The sequence below is a fragment of the Chrysemys picta genome, chromosome 24 (genome assembly GCF_011386835.1).
Source record: "Chrysemys picta bellii isolate R12L10 chromosome 24, ASM1138683v2, whole genome shotgun sequence".
NCBI lineage: Eukaryota > Metazoa > Chordata > Testudines > Emydidae > Chrysemys > Chrysemys picta.
The window spans coordinates 17,172,732-17,197,835 of NC_088814.1; the positions used below are offsets into that span (position 1 = coordinate 17,172,732).

General features: G+C 54.3%; 1 protein-coding gene and 1 long non-coding RNA gene across 5 annotated transcripts; one reads left to right on the forward strand and one right to left on the reverse strand.

Moving 5' to 3' along the window:
- Positions 1-5,579: 5,579 nt before the first annotated feature.
- TMEM98 (transmembrane protein 98) lies at positions 5,580-24,186 on the reverse strand. Of its 4 annotated transcripts, XM_005282879.5 has the most exons (8): positions 24,024-24,185; positions 23,854-23,922; positions 15,741-15,946; positions 14,010-14,141; positions 11,395-11,428; positions 10,562-10,677; positions 9,497-9,556; positions 5,580-6,045 (listed from the first exon to the last, which is right to left on the reverse strand). In XM_005282879.5, the coding sequence occupies exons 3-8, from the start codon at positions 15,869-15,871 to the stop codon at positions 5,835-5,837; spliced, it is 684 nt and encodes a 227-aa protein (XP_005282936.1). In that variant the 5' UTR covers positions 15,872-15,946; positions 23,854-23,922; positions 24,024-24,185; the 3' UTR covers positions 5,580-5,834. The 4 variants fall into 4 exon arrangements, with proteins under 4 accessions (XP_005282936.1, XP_005282938.1, XP_005282937.1 ...); XM_005282881.5 differs by lacking the exon at positions 23,854-23,922 and having other exon boundaries at positions 24,024-24,186; XM_005282880.4 differs by lacking the exon at positions 23,854-23,922 and having other exon boundaries at positions 23,923-24,076.
- On the forward strand, positions 6,043-23,418 carry LOC135977316 (uncharacterized). Its single transcript, XR_010594755.1, has 2 exons — positions 6,043-7,084; positions 23,122-23,418. It is a non-coding gene; the product is annotated as an uncharacterized LOC135977316 (long non-coding RNA).
- Positions 24,187-25,104: the final 918 nt, after the last annotated feature.

Here is a 25,104-nt window from a genome sequence, read left to right on the forward strand (position 1 = left end):
CAAAGGGGGGAATCTTTTGTTCCATGTCCTGATTTTCCAGCGAGGGTTCTTTGTGTAACTATCATGATGTGGGAGAGTGGGGTGACATGTCATGCTGTCCGGAGTGGCCCACGACCTTGAGTGCCTTCCTCAGGGCAGACTGTGAGAAAACAGGGCAGACACCCACAGCTGGTGGTGTGGTTTCGAATTAGATTTCTCCAGTCTATCTTGCTACCTCGACAAACTGAACTTTGGGATAAAAGGTCACACCAAAAATCACAGCACACTCAGGTTGCTTCCAGTCACTAGGGATCCATTGGTACCCTAGATCTTATGCCAAAGACAACACCTGTAATAAACTCTGGCTAGATCTATACTAGAGACCTGTACCAATGCTGTGCGGCTGTGAGATCGCTGTGTAGTTGCTCTACGCTGATGGGAGAGAGCGCTCCCGGCGACTTAATTAAACCACCTCCAGCGAGTCGTGGTAGCTGCGTCGGCGGGAGAAGCTCTCCTGCTGCCATAGGGCTGGGCACACTACCACATATATCGTTGGGGGGGGTCACAGTTCTGCCCATGGGTGGCAAGTATAATAGGCTGCCCCCAAGGGACACCTGGGCAGCGGTAGCCCTGCCCCTTCTCTGAGGCCCCCTCACCCACTGCCTGCTGCTGCTGCCACCTGCCTACCTTCACTCCACCTCTCCCCCCCGTCCCTGCTGCTCGCTGCGTCACTTCTCCTCGGGGGTGGGGGTCTGGTGGGGAGCGAGACGGCTCGGACGGGCACTGGGGCTGCTGGCTTGGGGGGGGTCCGGCTCGCTCAGGTGAGGGGCAGGGCAGAGAGGTTTGGCACTCCGGGGTGGTCGGCTCGACTTGGCGGTGCTGGGGCCGGCCCAGCGTGGCACTCCATGGGGGGGAGCAGTTCGGCCCGGTGCAGGGGGAGCGGCCTGATGTGGCGCTCAGCCCAGTGCTGGGGCTGGGGGGGCTGGCCCAGGGTGGCTGGGGTGGGTGAGCCAGAGCTCCTCTGGTCGTGGGGGGAGGGCTCAGGACTCCTCCTGTTATGGGGGGGGGAGTTTCGGGGCTCCGGCATGCGGGGGGCAGGGTCTTGAGCGGAAGGGGTGGGGCCGGCAGGTTAGCCTCCCCAAAGGGGGGGTTCACCCTCCGCCCATGGTTTTGCCAACATACGTGGTAGTGCAGACAAGGCCTAGCTAAATGTTTGATAACTAGGAGAAAGAAATAGGAGAGTTATTGGCAGGTTAAACCTAGCCAACATAGACCCACCGATGCGTGCCGAATGCAGAGGAGTAGTGATCTGTCCATTCACAGTGTGTTTCAGGGCAGGCCCAGGAGCTCACCCCTGGGGATCTCTGGCTTCAGCCTGAGGTCTCTAGCCCTGTCAGAGTTCAAATGGGGAAGAGGTGGGAAATTGTCCTGTGGCTCTGTGCCTTCATTCAGCTTACAGGTCCATAGGACAAGCTTCCTTGGAGAACAGGGCCATTAGCCAAGCCTTTGTATTAGGATGTTCCCTGACTGTTGATAGTCCTGGAGGGGCAGAGAGGTGATCCCTGTGCCTGGGCTCACAAGTTAAGGGCAAACATTTTCACAGTGATAAAGACAAAGGTAGATATTTCCCCATCGCCTGGAAAGCCACATTCCCAGTGAGTTCCCTGCAGGCAACAACCTACACACATTTCAGAGTCTAACCACTCAATACCTTCTTGTAGGACTAATCCCTATTTTGAGCAAAACTAGCACACAGGTGACCTGGTCTGGTCTCCAGCTACGAGGGTGTCAGTTCTTAGCTAATGCCTGCAGCCTGGGCAAGAGCTGGCACCTGCCTGCCAGCATCACGCCCCCAATGCTAAACTGGTGTGTGAAGGGGTGTCATGGACGCTCCAGAACAAACCTCATTCTCCCCCATTCTCGATCAGGCAGCAGCCACTGCATTCCCCTTTCCCTTGATATGAATTACTTCCATGTCAAATCCATGGAGGGCTACATGCCAACGAAGAAATCTCGACTCGGTTCCCTTGGCTTGGGGCAGCCATGTCAAAGGGGCGTGACCGCTTAGCACAGTGAATTGTTTATTACACAAAGAAGGTTGAAGATGCGTAACAGCCCAGAGAGTGGCCCAGCTCTCTGCCTCCATGACAGCCTAATTCGGGTAATTACCCATTACCTAGCTACGTAGTAATGGGACGCCTCTTACCCCAGCCCCATCCTGCAGCAGTACCGCACCTAGCCTAGCGTTAGTGCAAAGCACAAGGGTTTGCTGCCAGCAGGGCTGCCCAAACCAGGCTCTGAATAAACCCAACGCACTGCCCACCCTGTGTCCTTGGCAGGACACCTCTGCAGCCCCCGGCTTGCACTTGGAGACCTTGCCAGTGAGGTTGGCTTCTCTCAGCCTTTGTAGCCCAATTCCCATACGGTTCAAGTGGTCATGCCGGGAGCTACTGAAAATAGCCCGGGCATCTGTATGGGCTCTGGCAAATGTGTGTAACCACTGCAGCACCTCCCTGACAAGCCCCCAAATATATTAACCCAAAGGCAGAACCTTAAACTCACACCATCCAGATTCCAATAGAAAAGCGGAGTTTTCCTGGGCCTCAGCATCTAAGGGAATTTGCCAGTACCCACGAGTCAAAGCCAGTGTGCTTATGAATTTTGAACCCCCCAATAGACCCAGTGAGTCCTCTACTGGGGGTGTGGGGTATGGGTCAGGCTGGGAAAGCATTTAGCTTCCTGTAATCCACACAAAAGCTCATGGTTTTGTCCTTTTAGGTACCATTACAATCAGGGACACCCGGAGGCTGTTTGATTTACTAGTTACTTTCATTTCAAGCAGGTTTCCACCTGCTCCTGGATTTGTTTCTGCATTTCCCCTTTAGCTGGGTACGCTCTGCTAAGAGCAGGGCGGGGCCCCGGGGTTGCTATGGAGTGTACAGTCTTGTCAGTTAAACCTGGCCGGTTGGAAAATACCTGGTTGTGGCGCTTTAAACGGGCCTGCATTTCCTGCTTTGGGGTTGGATTGAAACCTTCCCCAAACTCAGTGCTCTCCGGGAGGGTAGGGGTGGGGACTCTTCCCTGCTCTCCCTGAGCAGATCAATTAACGTTCCCTCATCAGTATATTCACTGTCATCACCCTTGTAATCTATCAACCCTCCTGCAACAGCTCTGGGGTGGGGGGGCCTCCTCACACTGTGGGATCCCCACGACATGTGCCCTGCAGCTCAGCTTCAGGAAAGCAGGTGCAGGCACTGGCATGACACCACCATCCCTCTCCTCTTCCCCTGCAAGTACCTGATTCTGTGTTTCGCAGTGGCACAGTTCCCCCCGCCCCGGGCCGCTGTTCACTCTGCACTCTGAGCACCCTGCCGCGGGCACCCCCAGGCTTCCCTTGGGTGTCTCTCAGCAGGACCCTGAGCACCCCTGCCTAGCTGGCAGGATGTCACTGTACTGCCCTTCCCCTGCTGTCTCTGTGACAAACCCAACAGCGAGCAAGGAGGCCAGGCTGGGGGAGCGCTGAACAGCAGTGACAGAGGGGCTGCTGGGTATATACAGCGCCGAGCACCACGAGGCCCACTCTCGCCCAGCGGGCTCCCATATGAACAGCAATAGCAGTGGGGGCTGCAGCCACCTTCCCAGTGGGCAGCAGCTGTTTGCAATCCTTCCTCTTCCCATTCCTCCTGTAAAGGCTCTGAGAGCCCTGTACTGCCCTCGGGAGCCCCAAAGGCCTGGCCAGGTTCATAGCCAGAGGCGTGGCCAGCAATTTCCAGTCCCCTCTCCACTTGAACCCACAATCTCTAGCATCAGAAGTTGGAGCGTCCAGGGTGCAGGGGAATAGAGCAATGAGCCAGTGCTGGTGACAGAGTATTTCTGCTGCCTCCTAGTGGACACAGCAGTGAACAGACACATGGGGGTTTGCTGCGAGATCCTTGCTCAAAGCATTTCCTTCCACCATGGCTGTGCAATAGACAGAGGGTTTGCTTGCCTGTTCCATTGCACCCCAGAAGTGGCTGCATTCTCCCCGTGTCACGAGTGCTTTGTACGGGAAGGAGCTGCACACTCTGCCGAGGGAAGTTTCAGAGCACCCGCCATTGCTTTCATGGCAGCAAGATTCCTGGACTGCAGCGAGTGGCACCTGGCAAATCCACAGGTGTCGCGATGAGAGGCAGGTGGCTGAAACATGGACCCCTCATGCCCCCCCTCCCCTGTGTGGGCTGGGTGCTCACGGCACGGTGATGGACCGAGGGCAGTGCTGCGGACATGTACGCCCGGTGTGCAGGCTGTATTTCCAGCGTGTTTGCTTGTGTCACGTGCAATCACAAGTCCCAATAGGGCCGGAGCCCTGGAACTCCAGCACGAGGCTCTACCACTTGGTCTAGAGCAGGGGTTCTCAAAGTGGGGGGTCAGTATCCCTCAGGGGTTGTGAGGTTATTACATGGGGGGTGCGAGCTGTCAGCCTCCCCCCCAAACCCCGCTTTGCAGCCAGCATTTATAATGGTGTTAAATATATAAAAAAGTGTTTTGAATTTATAAGGGGGGTCACCCTCAGGGACTTGCTGTGTGAAAGGGATCACCAGGACAAAAGTTTGAGAACCACTGATCTAGAGGAGCACACCTAGCCAGAGGTGAATTAAGATTTATTGGGGCTCTGGGCACAAAGAACATTTCGGCTCCCCACACCTGGGGGGGTCATACCCCCCATTTTTAACATGGGCGTAGTAGCCTTGGGTAGGTGGCAGGAGCTGCGCTTCGCTGTGCGGGAGCTGATAAGGTGGGCAGGGCCTGGGTCTCTGCACTTAGTGGCTTCCAGCCCTGGGCGGCTCAGTGCATCTCACGGCTTCCCTCTGCTGAGTGGAATTCACCAGCGCAGGGCAGCGCCCAGTGCTCGCTTGCGTCTCTTGTCTCTGTGTCTGTCTGTCTATGTCTGGGTGTTGTGGCTAGCTATGTCTCTGGGTCTGGCTGGGTCTGTCTTGTCTCTCTCGGCGTCTGTCTGGTTTTGTCTCCAAAGACTCAATGATTTCAATAAGCATTTTCTTGCATTAAATTACAGAACCCTGCTGCCCCTCCTCCTCCATGCTCTCCAAGCTCCCAGACAAGCCAGCGGGTGAGCTTGTCCCAACGTGCTTTATCTTGGTCCCCAGGGAACACTGCCCTGGGCTGATAAGAAGCTCCATGTTACCCAGAAGGCCAGTCTGTGCCTCTCAGGCGCTGCAGCATGGGAGAGGCATGGGTGGGGTGTGGGGCAGCGTTATGCTACCATTGCTCCTCCAGGACACTGGGTCTGGCTGGGGTACCTCCCATGGGCTGCTCCACTGCCCCAGACTAGCAGGGGCCCAGTGCATGCCTGCCCTCTGTTAACACACCTCCTCCTGTCTCTGATGGCCTTACGCTGGGGACTGCCTGAAGGAGGTGGTGCAGGGCTATCGTGCCAGCCCCACTCCTGGGGAACCCGCTGGTGCCAGGCAGGGGATCTTCCCTGGAAACCCCTTAAATCAGCAGCTGAGGCTCTCCGGAGTGCCCGCAGCAGCCACAGGACGGGTCCGGAGTTTACTGAGCTTCAGCCTGGGGTATATTTAGAAACAGGAGCTTCCACGGTCTGATTTCTCATGGGATTTTATTGATCAGAGCCCCACTGTTCCATGCGCAGGGCACTTCAACCAAACTACAAAGCAGCAGGGGACCGGCAGAAGCGCATTGCCTTAGCTACCCTCTGGTAACAGGTCAGTGTCAATATACTAATAGCTCTGCAGGGCTCATGCAAATATTGGACCACCTCAGCGCACCGAGCAGCGGCCTGGGCTCCCTGAGAACGTGGAGCATCAGCCCTCAGCAGGACAGGCCGTGCCGCCTCGTCAGATGGCAGACTGCTCCTGCAGGAAGCTTTCCGCGCCCCCCGCGATGCTTCTCTCGGGCTCGGTGGCCAGAGCAGCTTCGCGCAGCACCGTCATGTGCTCCTCCGCGGCAGACAGTGATTGGTCGATCCAGTCCATGCCACTGGTTAGGTGGCAGGCGCTCCTGGTCACCAGGACGAGGTGGCTGACAGACAGCAGCAGGGCTGTTGTCCTGCAAGGCAACCAGGATGCTGTTACAAGTGCTTGAGGACACCAGGTGCCTGGGCAGGAGGTCTGGCTGCTGCAGCCTCCCCGGTGCTACTGCTCAGGGATGGGGTGGGACATGCCAAAAAGGGACTTTATCAACCAGTAGCTTTATTAACCTCTCAGCAGGAGGCAGTGTGGCCCAGTGGATAGCTTAGTGGACTGGGACACGAGACCTAAGTTCTAGGCCTGACTCTGCCACTGGCCTGTGGGGTGACCTTGGCCAAGTCATTGCCCCACTCCGTACCTCAGTTTCCCCCTCTGGACACTAGGGATAATTGTAGAGATTTCCTTTGTAGTGCACTCTGAGCGTGACACAGAAGCTAGGTGGTGGTGTTATTATACAGAGGTATTAGTAATTCTGCATCAGAGCCCCAGTCATGGCCCAGGCACCGCATAAACCCAGCAGTCCTGTGCTGGGACAGAGAGGCCCATGGGAGTCAACTGGCAAAGTGTTCACTGTGGTGTAATAGCAGCTCCTGGCAGGCCTGGCAAACTCACTGCCCCAGCGCACTGCTTTCCTGGTACTTCTCCATGAGTGATGTCCTGGGAGATCCTAGGTCAGAGTGGGCATTAATCTCGGTGTGCAGTGGTTGCACAGGTGCAGTGGCAGGAAGGAGGTGTGGGCACTGACACTCTGCTTTAACATCTGTCACCAGCCAAAGAGGAAGGCAGGTGTTTTCCAGACAGGAGGTCAGAGGCACATCTCTGTCTAATTCAGCATTGTGAGCTCGCGCAGTGGAAGCCCCAGTTACAGATGAAGGGGACAGAGGAATGGGACATCAGCAGGGAAGAGCACTCCAGGGAACAAGCAACGGGAGGAGTTTACTCTCTCTGAGGAAAACCAATGACCTTTGGGGATACAAGCAGAAGGCAAAGAGACACTCCCAGGCAGGAACTGGACAGGCCTATTCCATTCATGAGAACAGAATGCCGGCCTGCCCTGGCAGGAAATGCCACAATGGCCATTTGGGTAGGAGAAATGGCCGTAGCCAGAACGGAGCCTGGTAAGTTTAGGCTTTAGACGTTGCGTTCGGATTCGGTTTCCAGTACCTTTGCTCACTAATGCTTTACGCTCTCATCGTTGCTAATAAGCATGTTGGTTTCACTAGAACGATACCCCAGTGCTGGGTGTTCTACAGGGCGCTGAATCATTCACGCTTTCCTGCCCTGTTCCTAGGAGGCAGTAAACCTGCTATTCTGTGAGCGCTCAGCAGACAAGGGGCTGAACACTACAGGGGACACTTCCAAGGGGCTCAGAGGACGGGGTGCACCTCTTGTTAACTGGCAAGGCAAAGTATGGGCTGGCACGGCCCTGGGGAGATGGTTTGGGAGCCAACAGACTGGAGTGTCAGGGAGTTGACACCCAGTTAAGCTCAAGTAATTTTTCCTCGTGCTGAAGGCAGAGGAGTAACCAGGTGACCCACAGTCCTGGATACCCTGAGAACCGTCACATTTATGTTTCTACATTAAGGCTGGGTTTGTGTTTTCACGTAACACTGGGACTGTTTGGCCAGCCCTGTGCAAACTGAGCCCCATTCTCGGTCGGCCACTGGGCACATCTGTTACAATTATTGTTCTTTAACCACTTTGTTCTGGAGGCAGCAGAACCTAGCGTACCTCCCCACGTGTGCAGCACAGAATCTGTGTACACAGATGGAATTAGTGGGGAGAGATTTTCAATAAACTCTAAGAAGATAAATATCTGCAGCGTCTCACCTTCTCCCACCACTTTTGCTAATAAACGGCCCATCTGTGTCCTGCCCACTTTCATACAGTTACTCGCTGCAGACGAGTGACAAATGCACCTTGGAGGACACTAGTTGCAGTTAAGCAAGGCCATTAATGCTGTTAATTTCTCTCTTTGCCATTAAACCCTCCCTCCCAATGGTTGCCGTTTCCCACAAGTGACAATGGGCCAGGAGCTGCCCCATGGGCTCGAAGCTGCTCCTGCCCTCAGCAAAGATGGCCGCTATCTCACTAGTGGAGGGGCATGCCTCCACTAGTACCCAGCATGCTCGGCCCAGCTCCTGACAGTAGCCCAAAGGACAGCAGTAGTCTCTTGGCTGCAGATGGCCATGCAGAGTGTACCCATCGCCAGTGTACCCCACACCCAGGATGAGTGTGGGTTACAACAGGACACTGCTTCCATCCTGGTGGTGCCTGTATGGCCGCTACCCTCTGCACACGTCAAGTGTTTCTTTGGATCCTTCCCCTTCTCTACAGCCCAAGCTGATCACCTCGGCGGTCATTAAATCTCCGCCTGCGCCCACGCAGGGGGCTATGGAGGTGAAAGAGATGGATCACCTCCGCCTGCATCACGGCGTGCCAGAGAGCGCAGCCAAAACGGGCCTCACATGTGGGAGAGGAGTGGGGACTCCATCCCCAACCCAGGCTCAGCTGTGCTGGAGGAGCCAGCACCTGTCCTAGGGGAGGGGCTGGCCCAGGAAACATCTCCCTGGAGCAAGGGGGAGGCAAGGTCCAAGCTGTGACTTTCCAAGTGGGGCACTGTCCCTGACCGTGGGCTCGTGGTAACCATGCCAGAGCCCTGCATGCAGGTGTGGCAGCCCTTACTCATCTCCCGGGGAGCGAGCACCTTCCCACAGTCCAAACACTAATTCACTCCCACGACCCAGCTGCTCCTCGCTCTTCGGGGCAAGCCCTGGAAAAGGCACTGAGGACAGGATCGGGCCCTCGGGATGGATGCAAACAGCATTAGCTTCTCCTGGAGCTCTGGGAAGGAATGTGTGTGCCAGAGCAAGGTGCAAACTCCACCAGGGCAGCAACGTAGGAATATAAATAATAATAGGGAGCTTGTCCACAACAGGATGTGGGCACCTAACTGCCATGGTAGGTACCTACGTCCCAGAATCAGGCCTAACTGGGATTCATGAGCCCCCCGCTCAGCAGCTGTCAAACGCTGTAAGCACCTAAACCCTCTGGGCACCACATTTTTGCAATAAAAGCTGTCTCGTTGCCTATGTTTCTGCCTGCGTGCGTACGCGCTGCAGCCCCACGCTCGGTGTCCAGCTGTCCCAGCGTGACGTGTGAACTGGGGGAAGACAGGTGACCCTCCACCTAACTTCCTGTGGGACCCAAGCCGGCAGGCGTGCTTGGAGCTTGCTTTCTTGCTCAGGGCCCTTAAGAACTTATGTAAAATGGCAGGGGGAGGGTAGGTGGCAGGAAGACCCCCCTCATCACTTCTAGCCAAGGGATTAGGCTGTTCCCCTGGGGTGTGGAGGAGATCTCAGTTCAAGTCCTGCTCTGCCTGCTGAGAAGGGATTTGAACAGGAATCAGCCACCCCCCTGGGCAGTACCCTCACCACTGGGCTATGGGGCATTCTGGTGGGGATTTCCCCTGTGGCTAAAGAATGACACCCTAAGAGCCAGTGGCTTTGGGAACCTCGCCCAGAGCTTACCGTGCATCCAGAAGCTTGGGATCCAGAGGCGGGTACATCGACCTCACAACATCATCCACCCTAGGGGGGAAGAGAGAGAGCGACCGTTGCTTGTTTCGCACTGTATTTTGCAAGTGCCCTGGTAGCAGTTTGGTTTTTTCTCTCAGCGAGCACATTTCAGAGCCCGGCATCTCTCCCGTTGGCTGTGAACCCCTACAGCGTAGGAAGGCACCTAGGGCCAGCGTCGCAGGAGTTCCCACGGGGGGGGGGGGGGAGCTGATTTTCATAAAAGCCAAGCTCCCATTTGGCACTCAAGGGAGCACTGCCCAGATCAGCAAAAGCGCCTTTTGCTCAGCGGCCCCCACTGAGATCAAAGGGTGGCAATTTCAAAAGTGTCTAAGTGATTAGGAGCACAAGGCCCACTGGAGGCCAGTGGGAGCTTGGTACTTCGACTCATATGCAATCCACAGCCAAGCCAGACACTTATTGAGGGGCCTAACTGGAGCAGAGCTCTTCCGAGACTCTGGCCCCAGTTGTGGGTGCTGAGCCCTGGGAAATCGGTTCTTGAGCCCTGTCACAGATGGCACTGGCTTCCAGCTTGCTTTCTGGCTGAAACGCAAAGTGTTGGGTTTGATCCTTAAGGTGACAAGCTCTCTGCTGGGCAGGAAGAGCCACACAGTGTTGCCAAGTCTCATTGATAATTGGTGTTTTTCTTAAAGCCCCAGCTCCTGGAGTCCTGTGATCAGGTGAGACTCTCCGCTTACATTTAAAAAACAAACAAACAAGGAAGGTTCTAGCCCCTGTGGCTCTGGAGAAAGGCTTGGGAATGGGACCCCAATGGCTCAAAGACCAAACAGCAAATAAAAAGCCATTTATTATTGTTAAGATCTCATGGGATTTGGGACCTCACATGAGGTTTGGATGTTTGGAGTCAGCACTACTGTGAATCTGAATTCACCCATGCTGTCATTCGGGGGTTACTGCAGATGCCCGATGTTTCCAGGAGTTGCCTGGCCTTTGGAGCTGCAGATCAAGTTGAAGCTGTGCGCCCTCGGCCGAAATGGACTGCCAATCCCTTCCACTCACCTGGGGCTGATCCGCTTCGCAACCACAATAATGTCACTCAGGCTCGCGGGAGATTTCATTCTGGCCCCAGAGCCCATTGTCATTGCAACGAGCTTCTCTGTCAAAGTATGACAAATCTGTTGAGTGAGAGAAGTGATCAGCTTGGCTCATTAGAGGCTAGCGAGAGAGAGAAGGACTTGGGAGCCTAGTGGTTAGGGTGCTCCCCTGGGAGACACAGCTCTCAGGCCAATGCCTATTTACGGATTTCATACACAGTAGAACAACTTCAACAGGAGAGCTGGTGGGACTCCCACCCCAGAACACCCCCTTGGGGGAAGGGAGATTTGGGTTTGAGTCCTTGCTCCCAACCATTGCAGAGTGGGGACTGCAACCTGGGTTTCCTACATCCCAGGGGAGCTAACCAGCAGGTACTGGGCATAAGGGCACAGTGACTATGCTGGGCTGAGCTGGCCCCAGGAGAGAGTTCTCAGCCGAGAATCCCAAGCAGAGAGATGGGTGCCCAAATCCCTTAGGGGGCACGTCTTAGGCCCCATCTCTCCCCTCGGCATTTCCTGCTGGCTAGTGTAGATGGCTCCCTGCTCATCTTTCTGGCTTCCGAGAAGCCCATTCTTAGGTGCCTAGCTCTGTCCACGCATCGTACAAGCAGCCTGGGGGCCTGGCCTGGGACTGTGGATTCCCTAAGAGCTGCCACGTCGGAGGGTAAATCTCCTGTGTGGATCGAGCCCGAAGCCTCTGGGAGAATCCTCCAGACCCCTTGCTTATTTCCTGGCTCTGATTCCCTGCACAGCAGCCTGGGTTAATTCCCAGGGGAGGCGTTTCTGTGGGGGACTTACCTTGAGAATAGCGATGCAGTGAGAGACCAGGCCCCTGCCAAGAAAGAACGCCTTTGGTTAGAAAAGCTCTGTCTTGTTACTGGCTCTTCTGTCCGCCAGCCTGAGGTGGAAACTTCATCAGCTAAGCATGTCCCATGGGCTCCACAGAGCCTCACTGGTATCATTACAACGTTACTTCACAACCAAGCCCGCAGCGATCGGCTGGAAGCAGGGTGCGCTTGTCTAACAGGGTGGGAAGGCCTGGTCCTCACCTAAAACTGAGGTCAACCTGCCTACGTGGCTGAGCAATGTGAAAAATTCACCCCTGAGAGACGCAGTGTGGACACAGCTAAGTCGTCGGTGGAATTCTTCCACCTCTCTGGTCAGTGCCTCTCGAGGGGGTGGAAAACCCACTTCTGTCACTGTAGCGAGTGTCTACGCTACAGCGCTGCTGGTCATGTAACTGCCTGCTGAGGGAGGAGGTGGGTTCTCCCTCACGTGAGTCTTTCACCCCAGGCTAGAGCTCTCTTTCCAGCAGAGATGTTCTGAGCATGGGGCTCACGTCACCGAGGGCCTTCGGGTGCTGCTCTGCTCAGCACCGGAGCGTTGGCCGGAGGTGTCCTGCCATCCAGTGGAATCCACAGCCCCAAGCAAGGTGCCCATGGGCCCCATACAATGTACAGGGAGGGCTCAGCACCTAAGACTGGGATTCTCAGTGGCCAGCCAGCAGAGCAGGGAGTGGATGCAGAGGACAGGGGCAGGGCTTAGGGCCCAGATCCACCAGGGTACTAGGGCACCCCGATCCCTATAGCTCTGGGTTGTAGGTGTCTGCCTGACAGGCCAGAGGGAGACGCCTCCTTTCCCTCGGGATTCACAGCGTGGACCCTGGCTGCCCTGGAGTGGGTGCCCGAGCCAGGCCAGCCCTTTCTTCTGCTAACCAGAGAGAGCGCGAGAGCCCACCTGGCTACAGCCAGCAGCCCAGGGTCAGTGCATTCCCCTGGGCTGTGCAGACCCGTTTCCAGCCCCTGCACTGCCTGCCTGGGGACAGGGACTTGCTTTCAGCCCTGCCACGTTTCAGGGGAGTGCCCTGACTACCAGGCTATTGCACATGCTGGGTGAGGTTCTCTCAGTCTCTCCCGCCGCGAACACCTAACGAAATGTGTTGAGAGGGAGGGAGCACAGACGGGGCGAGTGCCGGGGTTCAGATCCCTGTTGCATGGCAGGCAGCACCAGAGTGCAAACATGGATCTCCCACTCCCCCGTGAGCACCCCACCCTTGGGGCTGTGTGTTCCCGCCACACGCGTCCTGCTCTCCATTACTTCTTAGCAGTTTGCGTGGGGTCGGCATGCTCCGAGCACACCTGCCATATGGGCCCCTCTCGGCTCGTCTGAGAATCACGCTGAGGCTTAGGGGTGGGGCACGTGTTGGTCGGGGGGACAACGTCAGGACACAGGCAGCTTAGTGCATGCCGACGGGCGGGAACACAGGGCTGGTCTACACGTAACAATTCGATCGATGCACTCAGGGGTGGGACAAATCCAGGCTCTGAGCGCCGGAGCCCTAACCCCTACTCCTGTTGCTTGGGGAGGTGGATGGAAAACCCCCTTCCAGAGCTGCAGGCTGCGTCTGCACTACAGGGTTATGCCAGCAGAGCTATGGCACCGGACTCTGCTGCTACAGGCCCCATCATGGACACGTCGCCTGAGACTCCTGTGGGGATCAAGGTGCCTCCAGGGCGAAGTAGCAGCTGAGCAGTGTTTCTGAGCGTCAGTGGTGCCCAGATGTTGGATGTAGATGCTTAAAGAAACAGATCAGAGCCTAAGTCCCTTGGTGAGTCTAGTACCTGACCCAGGAACCACTGGGTGGGATGGTCTGGTGGCCCCTTCTGGCCTTAACCTCGGTGATTCTCTGTGCTAGGCAGGACGCTGGACTAGAGGAGGGTCCTTTCTGGCCTTCAAGTCTGAATCTTTACTGGCTTGTTAACCCTCCACCTCTAGCGTCCGTGTTTTGAATGAGAATCACGCACATGCCAAGGAAAGTTCCTCACACCAAACCCCACCAGCCACCCTGACAAGGAATGGCTCCGAGCACCTGGAACCAAGCCAGTAGGCTGCAGCAGGGCCAGAGATTCCAGACCTGGCTTCCATTTTTGCACCTGGGCACAAACATTGTGACCAGGGATTTGTACCACAAGAATTTGGAGTTGCAAATTAGGGCCCTAAACACGCCTGGGTTTGCACAACTGTCAGGTGATGCACATGAGGCACTGGCTGCACTCCTGGCTCAACAGATAGGCAGGCAACAGGGCCCTGAATGATTGTGCTTTGTACTAGAGCAGCGCCTGGGAACCGGACCCCACCCCCCCAAGGAGTTTACACTCTAATCAGCCAAAGGGGGATGGGATCACCAGGAGAGCTGGGGCTAGAACCTGGCTCTCCTGATGCCTCGGCCAAGGCTGCTCCACTAGACCATCCTGCTGCCTACAGTAAGTGATTTTGCTCTAGATAAAAGCATGCTCCCAAGGCAGGCTCTGATCCAGGCGGCAGACGACCGTCCTGGAGCCAAGGAACGTAACCAGGCAGAGCACGGGAGCCCGTTTTAAAGATCACCCAAGAGGCAGCTTTGAAACTCTTACGAAGCATCTTCGATCCAGTCCTCATTCTCCAGAATGGCCTCGATGTGGGGGTTTGTTATCACGACGTCGTCCAGCTCAAGCTCCGAAGGCTCCGACTGCGTCTCCATCGCCCCAATAAGGTCGACGATCGGTCTGAAACAAACAGGAATGGGTCATTCAGCACCTGGCACAGGGGGCAGTCAGGATGGCTAACTAAGGGGCACGTTTTCTAAGCACCCAAGGGCCAGATTTACAAAGGACTCTAGGCTCCTAGGGGCAGTGCCCAAGCCCCATGGATTTCAATACAAGTTAGCACCTAACTTGCCTAGGTGCTTTTGAAAATCCTGCCCAGCTCCTAGTTCCAGCTTTGGGTGCCCGACCATCTTTGTAAGTCTGGCCCAAAGTGACCAAAGAGCCTGGGGGGACAATATCCAAGAGTGCCTAAGGCCCAGAGCCTCAAAGACATTTAGGTGCCTAACTCCCATTGTCAACGGGAGTCACGTTTGAAAATGGGACGTAGGCTTCCAAGTCATTTGGATGCTTCGCAGAGTTTGAGCTCTTAGAGCCTTCTATTTTCAGCTGCATCTGGCCAAGATTTTCAAAAGTGACCTGTGATTTTTGGGGGCCCAACCTGAGACTCCCCCTTGGTCCTGCTTTTCAGAAGGTGGGCACGCAGCACGCAACCTGGGTATAAATGATGTCCCAAGGGGCAGGGCTCAGGCAAGTGTGGACCTTTGGGTTCTGTGAGAAATTCTCTCTTGGAAATGTTAGAAACACGATTACTGACCCACCTGGATTTTCTGTTCTGTTACCCCAGGGATAACCGCCACCGGGGACCCTCCGACAAGACTGAGCGTCCCTGAGTCTGCACAGGCTGAGCCGACAGAGCGGAACGGGGTCAGTTCAGATTCTTGCCCCAACATGTGCTCAGTGATAGCCTGTTGTTCTCACTGGGCGCACAAACTTGTCCACTGGGGAATATTCTCCTTGTCACATATAAAAGTTAGTTTAGTCTGTGTAGGTTCCTCATCATCCCAGTATCTGAGCACCTTCCGGTCATGCACAAAGTGACATGACTGCACCTCTCTCTCCTCCTCCGCCTGGAGCAGAATTGTGCTGTGTCCCTGCTGGGCAGGGACAGGAAATGCAAAGAATCCATCTATGCTGGTTTAAAAGGAGCGTAAGGGAGATGGGCGCTCTGATTTTCAATGGGATCTGAGTTTCTAACTCCTTAGGCCCTGCCGACCCCCAGGTTTGTATAATGCTGGCGGTTAGGGGGAGCGCACCGTGGGCCTAAGGCAATGCACCCCACTGGCCTGGATGTGGGTACACTGGGATAAAGGTGCCTTGTAGCTATTCCCCTTCCCCACTTCGTAAAGCACTTTGATCTCCGTGTAACCACATCCACACCCCGGGGTGCACTGTCTTAGGCCAGCATTGCAGTCAAAGCCATACAGTTTTCTAATGAGGACAAGGTTTTTCTCTGCCATCACGCTCTCTGCCTTAGTTATCTTACCATTTCTGTGTCAGTCGTCAGCCATCGCCGGCAGGGGCGCTGACTGGCCGTGACTGTTGAGCTGGTAGTGTTAGGTTCTGCAGTGCATCTCCGGTGCATCAAGCACTGCCTGGACTCGTCAGTACCAGCAGCTCTGAAATCTGCATGCATTCCTCCCTTCATTCCACTTTTCAATCAGTCTTTTTGCTTCCTCCCTATCAATTTGGTGCAAGTGGAGGAGGGGGCTGGACACTTACTTGGTATCATACTGATTCAGGAGATCCTTGGGCCGGCAGTAGCGCTGCCTGCAAACCACCACAAGCGCCACGAAGGACGCCAGGAAGATAGTAGCCAGCACGCCGATGGCAACTATCACCACGGTTTCCATTTCTGCCGAGCTGCTCTCCTGTGCGCGGTCAGATGTGCAGTTCCATCTCGTAAGGCACCTCCAGAAATGCTTTATCTGGAACAAAGCAGCAGAGTGAGCGCCCAGAGAGCAACGGGGACCCATCGCTGCTCAGATGATCTGGAAAACTCTGAAGAAGCAAATGTCTCCATAGAGAGACACTGGCCAGGGAAACATTTCACAACCATTTTTGAGACTTTCCCCCATTGTTTCCAATTTCAGAATGGAACACTCCAAACTCTTGGACTTGATAGGATCCGTCTATAGCAGGCCAAAGAATGAGTGGGGCAGGGGAGAGAGGGATTCTCACCCAAATTTCCCATTTATTTTTCAAGTGTTCAAAATCCCAAACATCATAGAAATGTCAAAATTGGAAACATTTTTGATAGCTCTAATGTGTCAGGTCAAGCTACACAGCCAGAGGAGAGCAGCTGGCCAGGAACTGACCAGTGGAACTCTGGCCTGTAGTGTGGGGCTGGGCTCAGTGGCCCAGGGGGTTAATTCCAGTTCTATGTCTTATGTTCTCAATGTTATGCTTCAGGGCTTCAGCCTGTCGCTTGCTGGGGTCAGGAAGGAATTCTTTCCCCCCGAAGCAGTCTGGGTTATTTTTTCTTCCTTCCTCTGAAGCATCAGAGATGGATGCTGCTGAAGACGGGTTCGGAGGTGTCCGTACAGAGAATCCTCTCTCTCAGATGCCTGGCTGGTGTGTCTTGCTCACATGCTCAGGGTCTAACTGATCACCTTTTTCGGGCTCGGGAAGGAATTTTCCCCCAGGTCAGATTGGCAGGACCTGGGGCGGGGATGGGATTCGCCTTCCTCTGCAGTGTGGAGCATGGTTCACAACCCACTAATCAATTCCCTGCCACGGCAGAGGCCTTGGCATGCTGGCATCTCAGTGCCCCCATTCTCTGCCTGTGGCGCACTGAAGTCACTCTCTGGAGGGCCGTAACATTTTTGTCTAATCCAGATCATTGGACTTGGTGCAGAGGCAACTGGGTGGGGTTTAGTGACCGGTGCTGCACAGGGGCTCAGACTGGAGGCTCTGATGGTCCCTTCTGGCCTTAAACTCTACGACTAACTGGGTCAAACCGGGTGACCTGTGAGATCTAGTCAGAGCCAGAGCGACTGGTGCCCACCCTCGCACCAGGACCCTGAGCACGGCAGCTAACAGAGTAACCCACAAGCATGGGTATTACTTATTCTACGGAGGCACCTGCAGACCTCACCCGAGCGCAAGCCCCATTATGCAGGTGCTGTACTAACACCCCTGAGACAGCCCCTGTCCCAAAGAACTGACCATTGAAAAGGCCGGGACTTGCCCGAGGTCACCGGCAGAGCTACAAATAGAAGCCAGGTTCCCTGACTTCCACACCAGAGCCCTACCCTCTAGACCACACGACCTGTCACAGACACAAGGTCTGTAAAGGTGCAGCTCAGGTTGTGGGCACCTCCCAGTGAACTGGCTAAACGCTGCCTCACAAAGCACTTAGCTGGATATTCCGGGTTCAGGTCGCTCTTCCCCAGGCAGTCACAGAGATGCCCTGCTCCTAGCATCACCAGCAGAACCGGAACAGCGCCAGGTCCCAAAGCCCTGTCTCCTGGCATTGAGCCAGTTCCACAGCCCTGTGTGTGCAGTCTCCACCTTACACATTTCCCCAGCATGACGGTGCTTGTCCTGGCAGCACCCAGGAACAGCTCCAGGGCCTGATGGTGCCAGGCGCTGGACACAAGATGGTCTCTGCCCCCCTGGGCTGACAAAGCAAGACTGACAGACAAGGGAGCACAGGGGAATCCTGGTCAGCAGGCAGGGCAGTGGTTCCAGAGCACTGGCAGCCCAGTGCAGGTCAAGTCTTTTGCAGGCATCATGGCAAAGGAGAGTTTTGAGGAGGGCCTGGCCAATGGGGTGGCTTTGCAGGTGCTCGGGGGAGCCCCTCCCAAGCACAAGGGGCAGCGGGGGCGAAGGAGGCTGGGCTCCTGGGCTGCTCAGAGGCGAGCGTTGCCATTGTGATAGGGAACGAGGGATGCTAGGTACAGTGGGGATTGGGGACTTGAACGAAGGCAAGCGGCTTATGCTGGATGCAATGAGGAGGAGATGCGGTCACAGCAGTAGGCTGGAGAAATGAACTCTGCAGCAGCATTCTGAATGGACATGAGCTGGGCAGGACAGCCCGCGCCGAGGCCAGCCAAGAGGATGTTGTGGTGAGCAGGACGCGATAGGATGGGAGCCTGGGCCAGAGCTCCAACCCTGGGGATAGGGAAGGCCGGAGCTGAGAAATGTTCTGCAGAAAGCGCCGGTAAGATTTAGACAGACTGATGTGAGGACCTAGAGAGGGGGCTGAATCCAGGGATGCCCAGTTTCCAGGCCTGAGTGACGGGCAGGATTGTGGTGCTGTCTTCCGTGATGGGGAAAGGAGGTAATGGGGAAGAACTGGGGGGAAGATTAAGAGTCAAGTTTAGCCATGTTGAGCTTGGGTTGATGTCTAGCCATCCGCTAGAAGCTGTCAGAGAGACAGGAAGAAATCTTAGTTTGGGCAGGGGACAGGTCTGGAGCAGAGAGGTAGATCTGGGAGTCAGTCACCAGCCCCAAGGTAGTTGCTGAATTTGTTTGCGGGGGCGACTGCCCACAGATAAAGTGCGGGACCAAGGACGGAGCTCTGTGGAAACCCCCAGAAATCTGGAGAGGCGATGAGGAGGATCTACTGAAGGACACATGGAAGGAGCAATTAGAGAGGTATGAAGAGAACCAGGAGAGGACAGAGCCCTGGCAGCCAAGGGAGGACAAGATTTCATGGTTGATGGTGTCAAAGGCAGCTGATGAGGATGGAGCACAGGGTCTTAGCTTTGCCTTGGAAGAGGTCATTAAAGACGTTGGCATAACAGTTTCAGTGGCGTGCAAGGGCAGCCCCTAGGTTGAAGAGGGTCTTTCATGGGACTGGAGGAAGAACTCCAGACAGCGACTCAATGAGCATACAGATGGAAGGTAGGTGGAGAGCAAACGGGTCCCGGGTGGGTTCTTTGGAGGTGGGAGAGACTAGAGCACGCTTGTATTGTGACGGAACAAGCCAGAGGGGAGAGAGAGGCTCAAGAGAAGAATGGGAGACAAGGCCAGAGGTGGTGATGTTGTTGGACCCCGGCCAGCTGTCACTCATGATCACTTGTCTGCCAAGGTCATATGACATTGTTTTCACTGGATCAATGCCAGCCTCACGAATTGCCAGCCGGCTGTGGACAGCAGTCACGCTGACGCTGTGGGGAGATGCCTGGCACTGCAGTCCATTCTGTTTGGTGGGTGACTTGGCCAGAACTTGCTGCTTTTTAAACTCTCATGATTATTAAACCAATCTTGTAACTTTTGGGACCTGACTCGTGATTTCTGAACACTTGGGGGGCTGCCTTCATCACCCCAGTCCCTCTCCCTCACCAGGTCCTGGCTGTCCCCCACCTCTGTTCCTAAGAACTTAAGAATGGCTATACTGGGTCAGACCAAAGATCCATCCAGCCCAGTATCCTGTCTACCGACAGTGGCCAGTGCCAGGTGCCCCAGAAGGAGTGAACCTAACAGGCAATGATCAAGTGATCTCTCTCCTGCCATCCATCTCCATCCTCTGACAAACAGAGGCTAGGGACACCATTCCTTACCCATCCTGGCTAATAGCCATTAATGGACTTAACCACCATGAATGTATCCAGTTCTCTTTTAAACTCTGTTATAGTCCTAGCCTTCACAACCTTCTCAGGCAAGGAGTTCAACAGGTTGGCTGTGCGCTGTGTGAAGAAGAACTTCCTTTTATTTGTTTTAAACCTGCTGCCCATTAATTTCATTTGATGGCCCCTAGTTCTTATATTATGGGAACAAGTAAATAACTTTTCCTTATTCACTTTCTCCACATCACTCATGATTTTATATACCTCGATCATATCCCCCCTTAGTCTCCTCTTTTCCAAGCTGCTTTAATCTCTCCTCATATGGGACCCGTTCCAAACCCCTAATCATTTTAGTTACCCTTTTCTGAACTTTTTCTAATGCCAGTATATCTTTTTTGAGATGGAGACCACATCTGAATGCAGCATTCAAGATGTGGGCGTACCATCGATTTATATAAGGGCAATAAGATATTCTCCATCTTAGTCTCTATCCCTTTTTGAATGATTCCCAACATCCTGTTTGCTTTTTTGACCGCCGCTGCACACTGCGTGGGAGTCTGTCTGCTGCTGCCCTCAGTCCAATTCAGCTGTATGTCACCATGGCCCTGACCCAGCTATTTGAGACTCCCAGAGCAATTCCAAGGGGGCTTCTTTTTATTGGTTGATTTGTTTTTAGCTTCTTTTTCAAAAATCTGAGTTTAGAATCTGCTAAGCTGCAGGAAATTGCCCCGGGTCTTTGCCTGGGGAAGATCCCAGAGTCGTTAGCCCACATAAATCAGGACTGTGTTATTATTGTATCTTTATTGTCTCTGTCTGGCATCCCTCAGCCTTCCCTCTGTTTGCCCAGCGCTGGGCCTGCTTCACAGGGACACGCAGACCCTGGGACAGGTCCACCCAGCACAGGCCCGTGGAAGTACCTGTATTGAGGCCAGGCCTCAAGCACACAGAGCCCAGTCAGTGTCTGGACCTGGCTTGGGCCCAAATAGCACAGGTCCCCGACCCCATGAGCACACGCGGTATGGGAATCCCTGAGCACCCCAGCTGGCGGGGAGGGGACGTGCACTGTTCTTGAGAGGTACAGAAAGATGCTGGGGCGCCAGGGAGCCGGGAGGGGGAGTGCAGCATGGGGAAGAGCCCTGCACACTATTCTAACAGAGTTCCTTGTTCTGTGTCAGAAAAAACATTCACACAGGGGCCCAGACAGCTGAGGGATCCAGGAGTGCCCAGACCCAGTCCAAGCCCAGACCGCACCAAGTTCTGGTAGCCCAGACCCCACCCAGGCCTGGCCTAGACGCCAAAGGGACCATGGGATACCCAGGCCCGGCCCAGACGGCTCAGGGACCGTGGGATACCCAGGCCTGGCCCCAGAGCACCAGGTGCAAAGTGCCGCGGGTTCCCTCCAAACTGCACGGAGAGCAGCCGGTCCCAGCCCTGGTGGCACAGGGACCCATGAAAGGGGCAGGGAGCTCGGCCAGCTGCCAAGCTGAGCTGGGACAATCTGGTTTGCAAGCCCAGAGCCCTTGAGCAGAGCAGGTGATTGCTGCTCTCGCAGGGCCGGTGCCCTGCCCTCGGGGTCTCGGCCCTGGGGAACCTGGGCAGGCAGGGATGGGGAGAGCAAGGAGGGCCATAGAGTGAGCTCAGAAAGATGGTCCGATCCTATAAACTGGAGTAAAGCTCCAAGCTTTCCTACCTGACTGCCGAGGAGCACAGCCAGCCAGCCGCCAGCACTTCCGCAGTGCCGGGGAAATGGAGCAAACACTCGCAGCTCAGCCTGACCTTTGCCCCAGTGATTAATATCCCAGCTGCTGCAAACCCAGCAGGGATGGTGCTGCCTGGCTGGGAGGGCTGGGGCTGCAGCGTCGTGCCTCCTCCAACCTGTCACCCACACTGCAGCGAATAGTGGGGAGGCCAGGCCTGTTGCTGCATCGGCCCCCCACCTGCTCCCTCTGGCCTGTCCCTGGCAGGGCCCGCAGCCCCTAGTTCCTCCCTTTGGGAGCTCACCACTTGCTTTCTCCTCCCCATGTGGTTATATGGTCAGCATTTGGTGTTGTCTCAAGCCCCAGCTGCCGGAGTCAGGTGATCACGAGAGACACTTTCCTTGCCAAGAAAAAGTTTCTAGCTCTCCTGGTTGTGGAGCAAAGCTGAACACACGCCCCCACCACCCGTGCTCCAACACCAGAAGCCAAATCTCCCCCTCATCCCACAAAACCCTTGTTATTTAAAAAAAAAAAGCATGATTTCTCAGGACCAAACTCATCATTTTGGCCCTTTGTGGGTCCAAGTCTGTCAGCTCTTCCAGGTGGCTCAACGCCCATTGCAGAAGCTGGTGTCACTGGTAGCTCTCAGGCTGCACACCTGGTTTTCATGTTCACCCGCTGTTTTCACTGATTCGGGTGAGACATTCAGAAACCCCCAACAAATGAATCCAGAGCCTGTTTAACAAAGCGCTCTGCGTGCGCAGGGTGGCAAGCAGGGGCACGCGCCCACCTAGTCAGCGGGGGCCCAGAACTCCTCCAGGGTCGGGGCGGGGAAAGCGAGCTCCTCTGGTCCTGGGGCTGCGGGGCAGGGTGGGAGAACCAGCTCCTCCGACCATGGGGGGGCACACTAAGTGCCCTTCCAAAAGTGGCCAAATTTGTATTCCTGTGCATGCCCATGTTGGCAGCCAGGTAGTGGCAACGTGAAACCATTCAGGCCATCCTGAAATAAGAAATAGACAATGGAGAAAACTTTCTGCCGAGGCAGATCTCAACACAAGCGCCGATTCTGAACAGAACCCCTGGGCTCCTGCTGTGCTCACAAGCACCATGGGAAGATGCCTGATTCCTTGTTTTTTTAAAGCTAGCTCAGTGTTAAAGGCATGGGAGTCAATAGGGCTATTCAGGACGGAAAGTTAAGACAGTGAGTTCACAGTTAAAGGCTGCATTGTAATGTCTGCACATAAAGGCGCTTACCTAAGCTTGCAGGCAGTGTGGTCCAGTGGCTTTCAGAAATCTGAGTTCTAATCTGGGCTCCTCCAGTGGGCTGCTTAGATTAGTCACTTCACCCTTCTATGCTTCAGTTTCCCCCTCCCCTGCTTTGTCTATTTAGCTTGTACTGTCTCTTGCTATGTGTTTGTTCAGCACCTAGTGCAGTGAGGCTCTGGGCCCAGCTGAGATTTCTGGGTGTAACATTTGATGTCCTCCCTGCTTAAATATGTGACGGTCACTTTTGACCGTGTCATTTTCTGCCTGGAATTACGTTGTGCTATTTGCCATATTCTGCTGCCGAGCACTGGGCCCTCATCTCATATGCCATATAACAACAGTGTGGTAAAAGGGAGTACAGTTAGGGTCCCCTGCCTGGGGCTGGACCTCACCCCACCTCCCGGCTTTGGGGTGAATGCAATCTCCATCTTACTGTTGCAAGTTTCTTGTGGTCTAGTTTCACTTTTGTAATATTCCCATTTCGATGGTGGAACCATGTTTCTTGTCTGGCAGCCGGATAAATTGCTGCAGACAGTAATTCAGGCCCATTATGCACATTTCAGGTCCCATCCTGCAAACACAATGGGGCTACTCACGAGAATGAAATTCCTACTGTTTTTCCAGGATTTGGCCCACCTCTGAGAAATTCCAAACAGAATTCTACCTACAGACTGCAAATAACCCCAGAGACCAGCCATCATTTTAGTGTTTTACTGTAGCCGACCTCCAAGCTCTAAATATACTGGACCAGATCCTCGGCTGGTGGAAACTAATGTACGTCCACAATGCAACTGTGCTGATTTACATGGAGAACCTGGCCCGCAAACATTTCCCTCTCAGCGTATTGAGAAAGGGACGTCTCACATATTAACTCCATACTCTGCCTTCGGCTCATTCTAAGTTTATTTTAGAGAGCACCCTCCTCCCCGCAACAAAAATGGATTGTCACGATCATCAGCAAAAGCCTTCCTATAAAGTCGTGCTAGAGACCCAACAAGAAGGAAAGAACAGCCTGGCCTTTCGAATGAATTTATAACTTATTGCAAAGGAATTTTGATTTCATGATGGCTTCTCGAACAACTCCCAGGAGGGAAAAGAGCAATCAACAAAGTGCAACCTCCCCCAGGCACGTTTGAATTCTTTAATAGGATTAATACTACAGTTTGAATGTCTTTTCTGCTACCAAACTGCTCACAGAGTGAAAACAAAGCAGTGCTCAGGGTCAGCCATTTACTTGCTGAATAGTTTGTTTTAAAGGACTAAAGCAAAGTTGCATTAAAGTTCCTTAAAATGTGTTTTCTCATGAGCAAGCCCAGCTCAAACACAGCCCTGGAAAGAACAATGCAGATCACATACCAAACTGATCCTTCCCCTTTGGAAGCAAGGCTGCCGGCTGCCCTCAGTCCTGGATCACTGTGCAGTTACCTGGAAATATTGTGTGTCAGACAAAAGGGTCCAACTTGCCAGCGTTGGTTAAACAACTTGCTTTCCCTTCAACCAAGATGGACTCTCTCCCAGCTACTTACATGTGGAGAAGTGCCCACTCCGTTATCCGCACCGTGTGCTCTGGCTTGGGTGCATTCCTGACTGGTGTGCTTATGTGCGCTAGGAGTAAAACTGAACAGACTCAAACCTGACAGGGGCTGAGAGCTCTCTGCTGGTCAGCTGCTCTCACACTGCACAGGCATTCCAGGATCCCTCTTAGGAGACACAAAGAACCACAACAACTGTGCAGATGCTTCATGACTAGCGTAGCAGGAAACTCCTAATCCAAACACTAAAAGTCACCTTCGAATCTCTGTATTGAATTACCTCCCTGTTTGCCCCATACACATCTGTCCGTCTGGCTGGCCCCCATTACCATGGGAGCTGAGAGCCTCATCCATGTTTTTCTCGTCACACACCCCTGTGAGGTAGGCAGGGCTGTGATCCCTATTGTACCGTTGGGGAACGGAGACTGAGAGAGACCAAGGGCACGCAGGCACTTCAAACATTGCACGGGCACCAATTCACACCCATAGTGACATTCACTCGATTACAGCAAGAGGCTCACCGACCATTGAAATTAGGAGGGATATTAACCAGGATCCCTGTAGCTTGGCATCTTCAAGACACTCTCTCAAGGCTGTAAACCCAGCATTTGACCGCAGACTCACCCTCTGCATCAGGTGACACAGATCGCGTGAAGGGCTGGAGCAGGGTCCCAGCTAAGAGGGCGAAGGTGCCAAGAAATCTAGGGCACGCTAGAGGCAGAGCTCCGAAAAGCAGAGAATGATTGTAATAACTGTAGATCCACAAGCCAGTTTGCAGGAAAAGGCACTTATCCCAGGCCTGGTTTTGGTGCTTGAAAAGATATGAAAGCTGTGAAACTTGGCTAAAATAAGGGCATTTTTATGTCACTTTCCAGATAGCCATTGGTGACTCCCTGGGCTTGAGTCTCTTCTCCCTCATCACAGCATAAACCAGGAGTAAATGCAATGGTGTCAGAGTTCTAGTGATGTAAAACCCCGTAAGCCAGAGCAGAATCTGACCCAAACAGCCCAGAACCACTGTGAGCTGGTTTTGGTGTCATCCCATCATCCTATAGGCCTTTCCTGCCTAAAGACT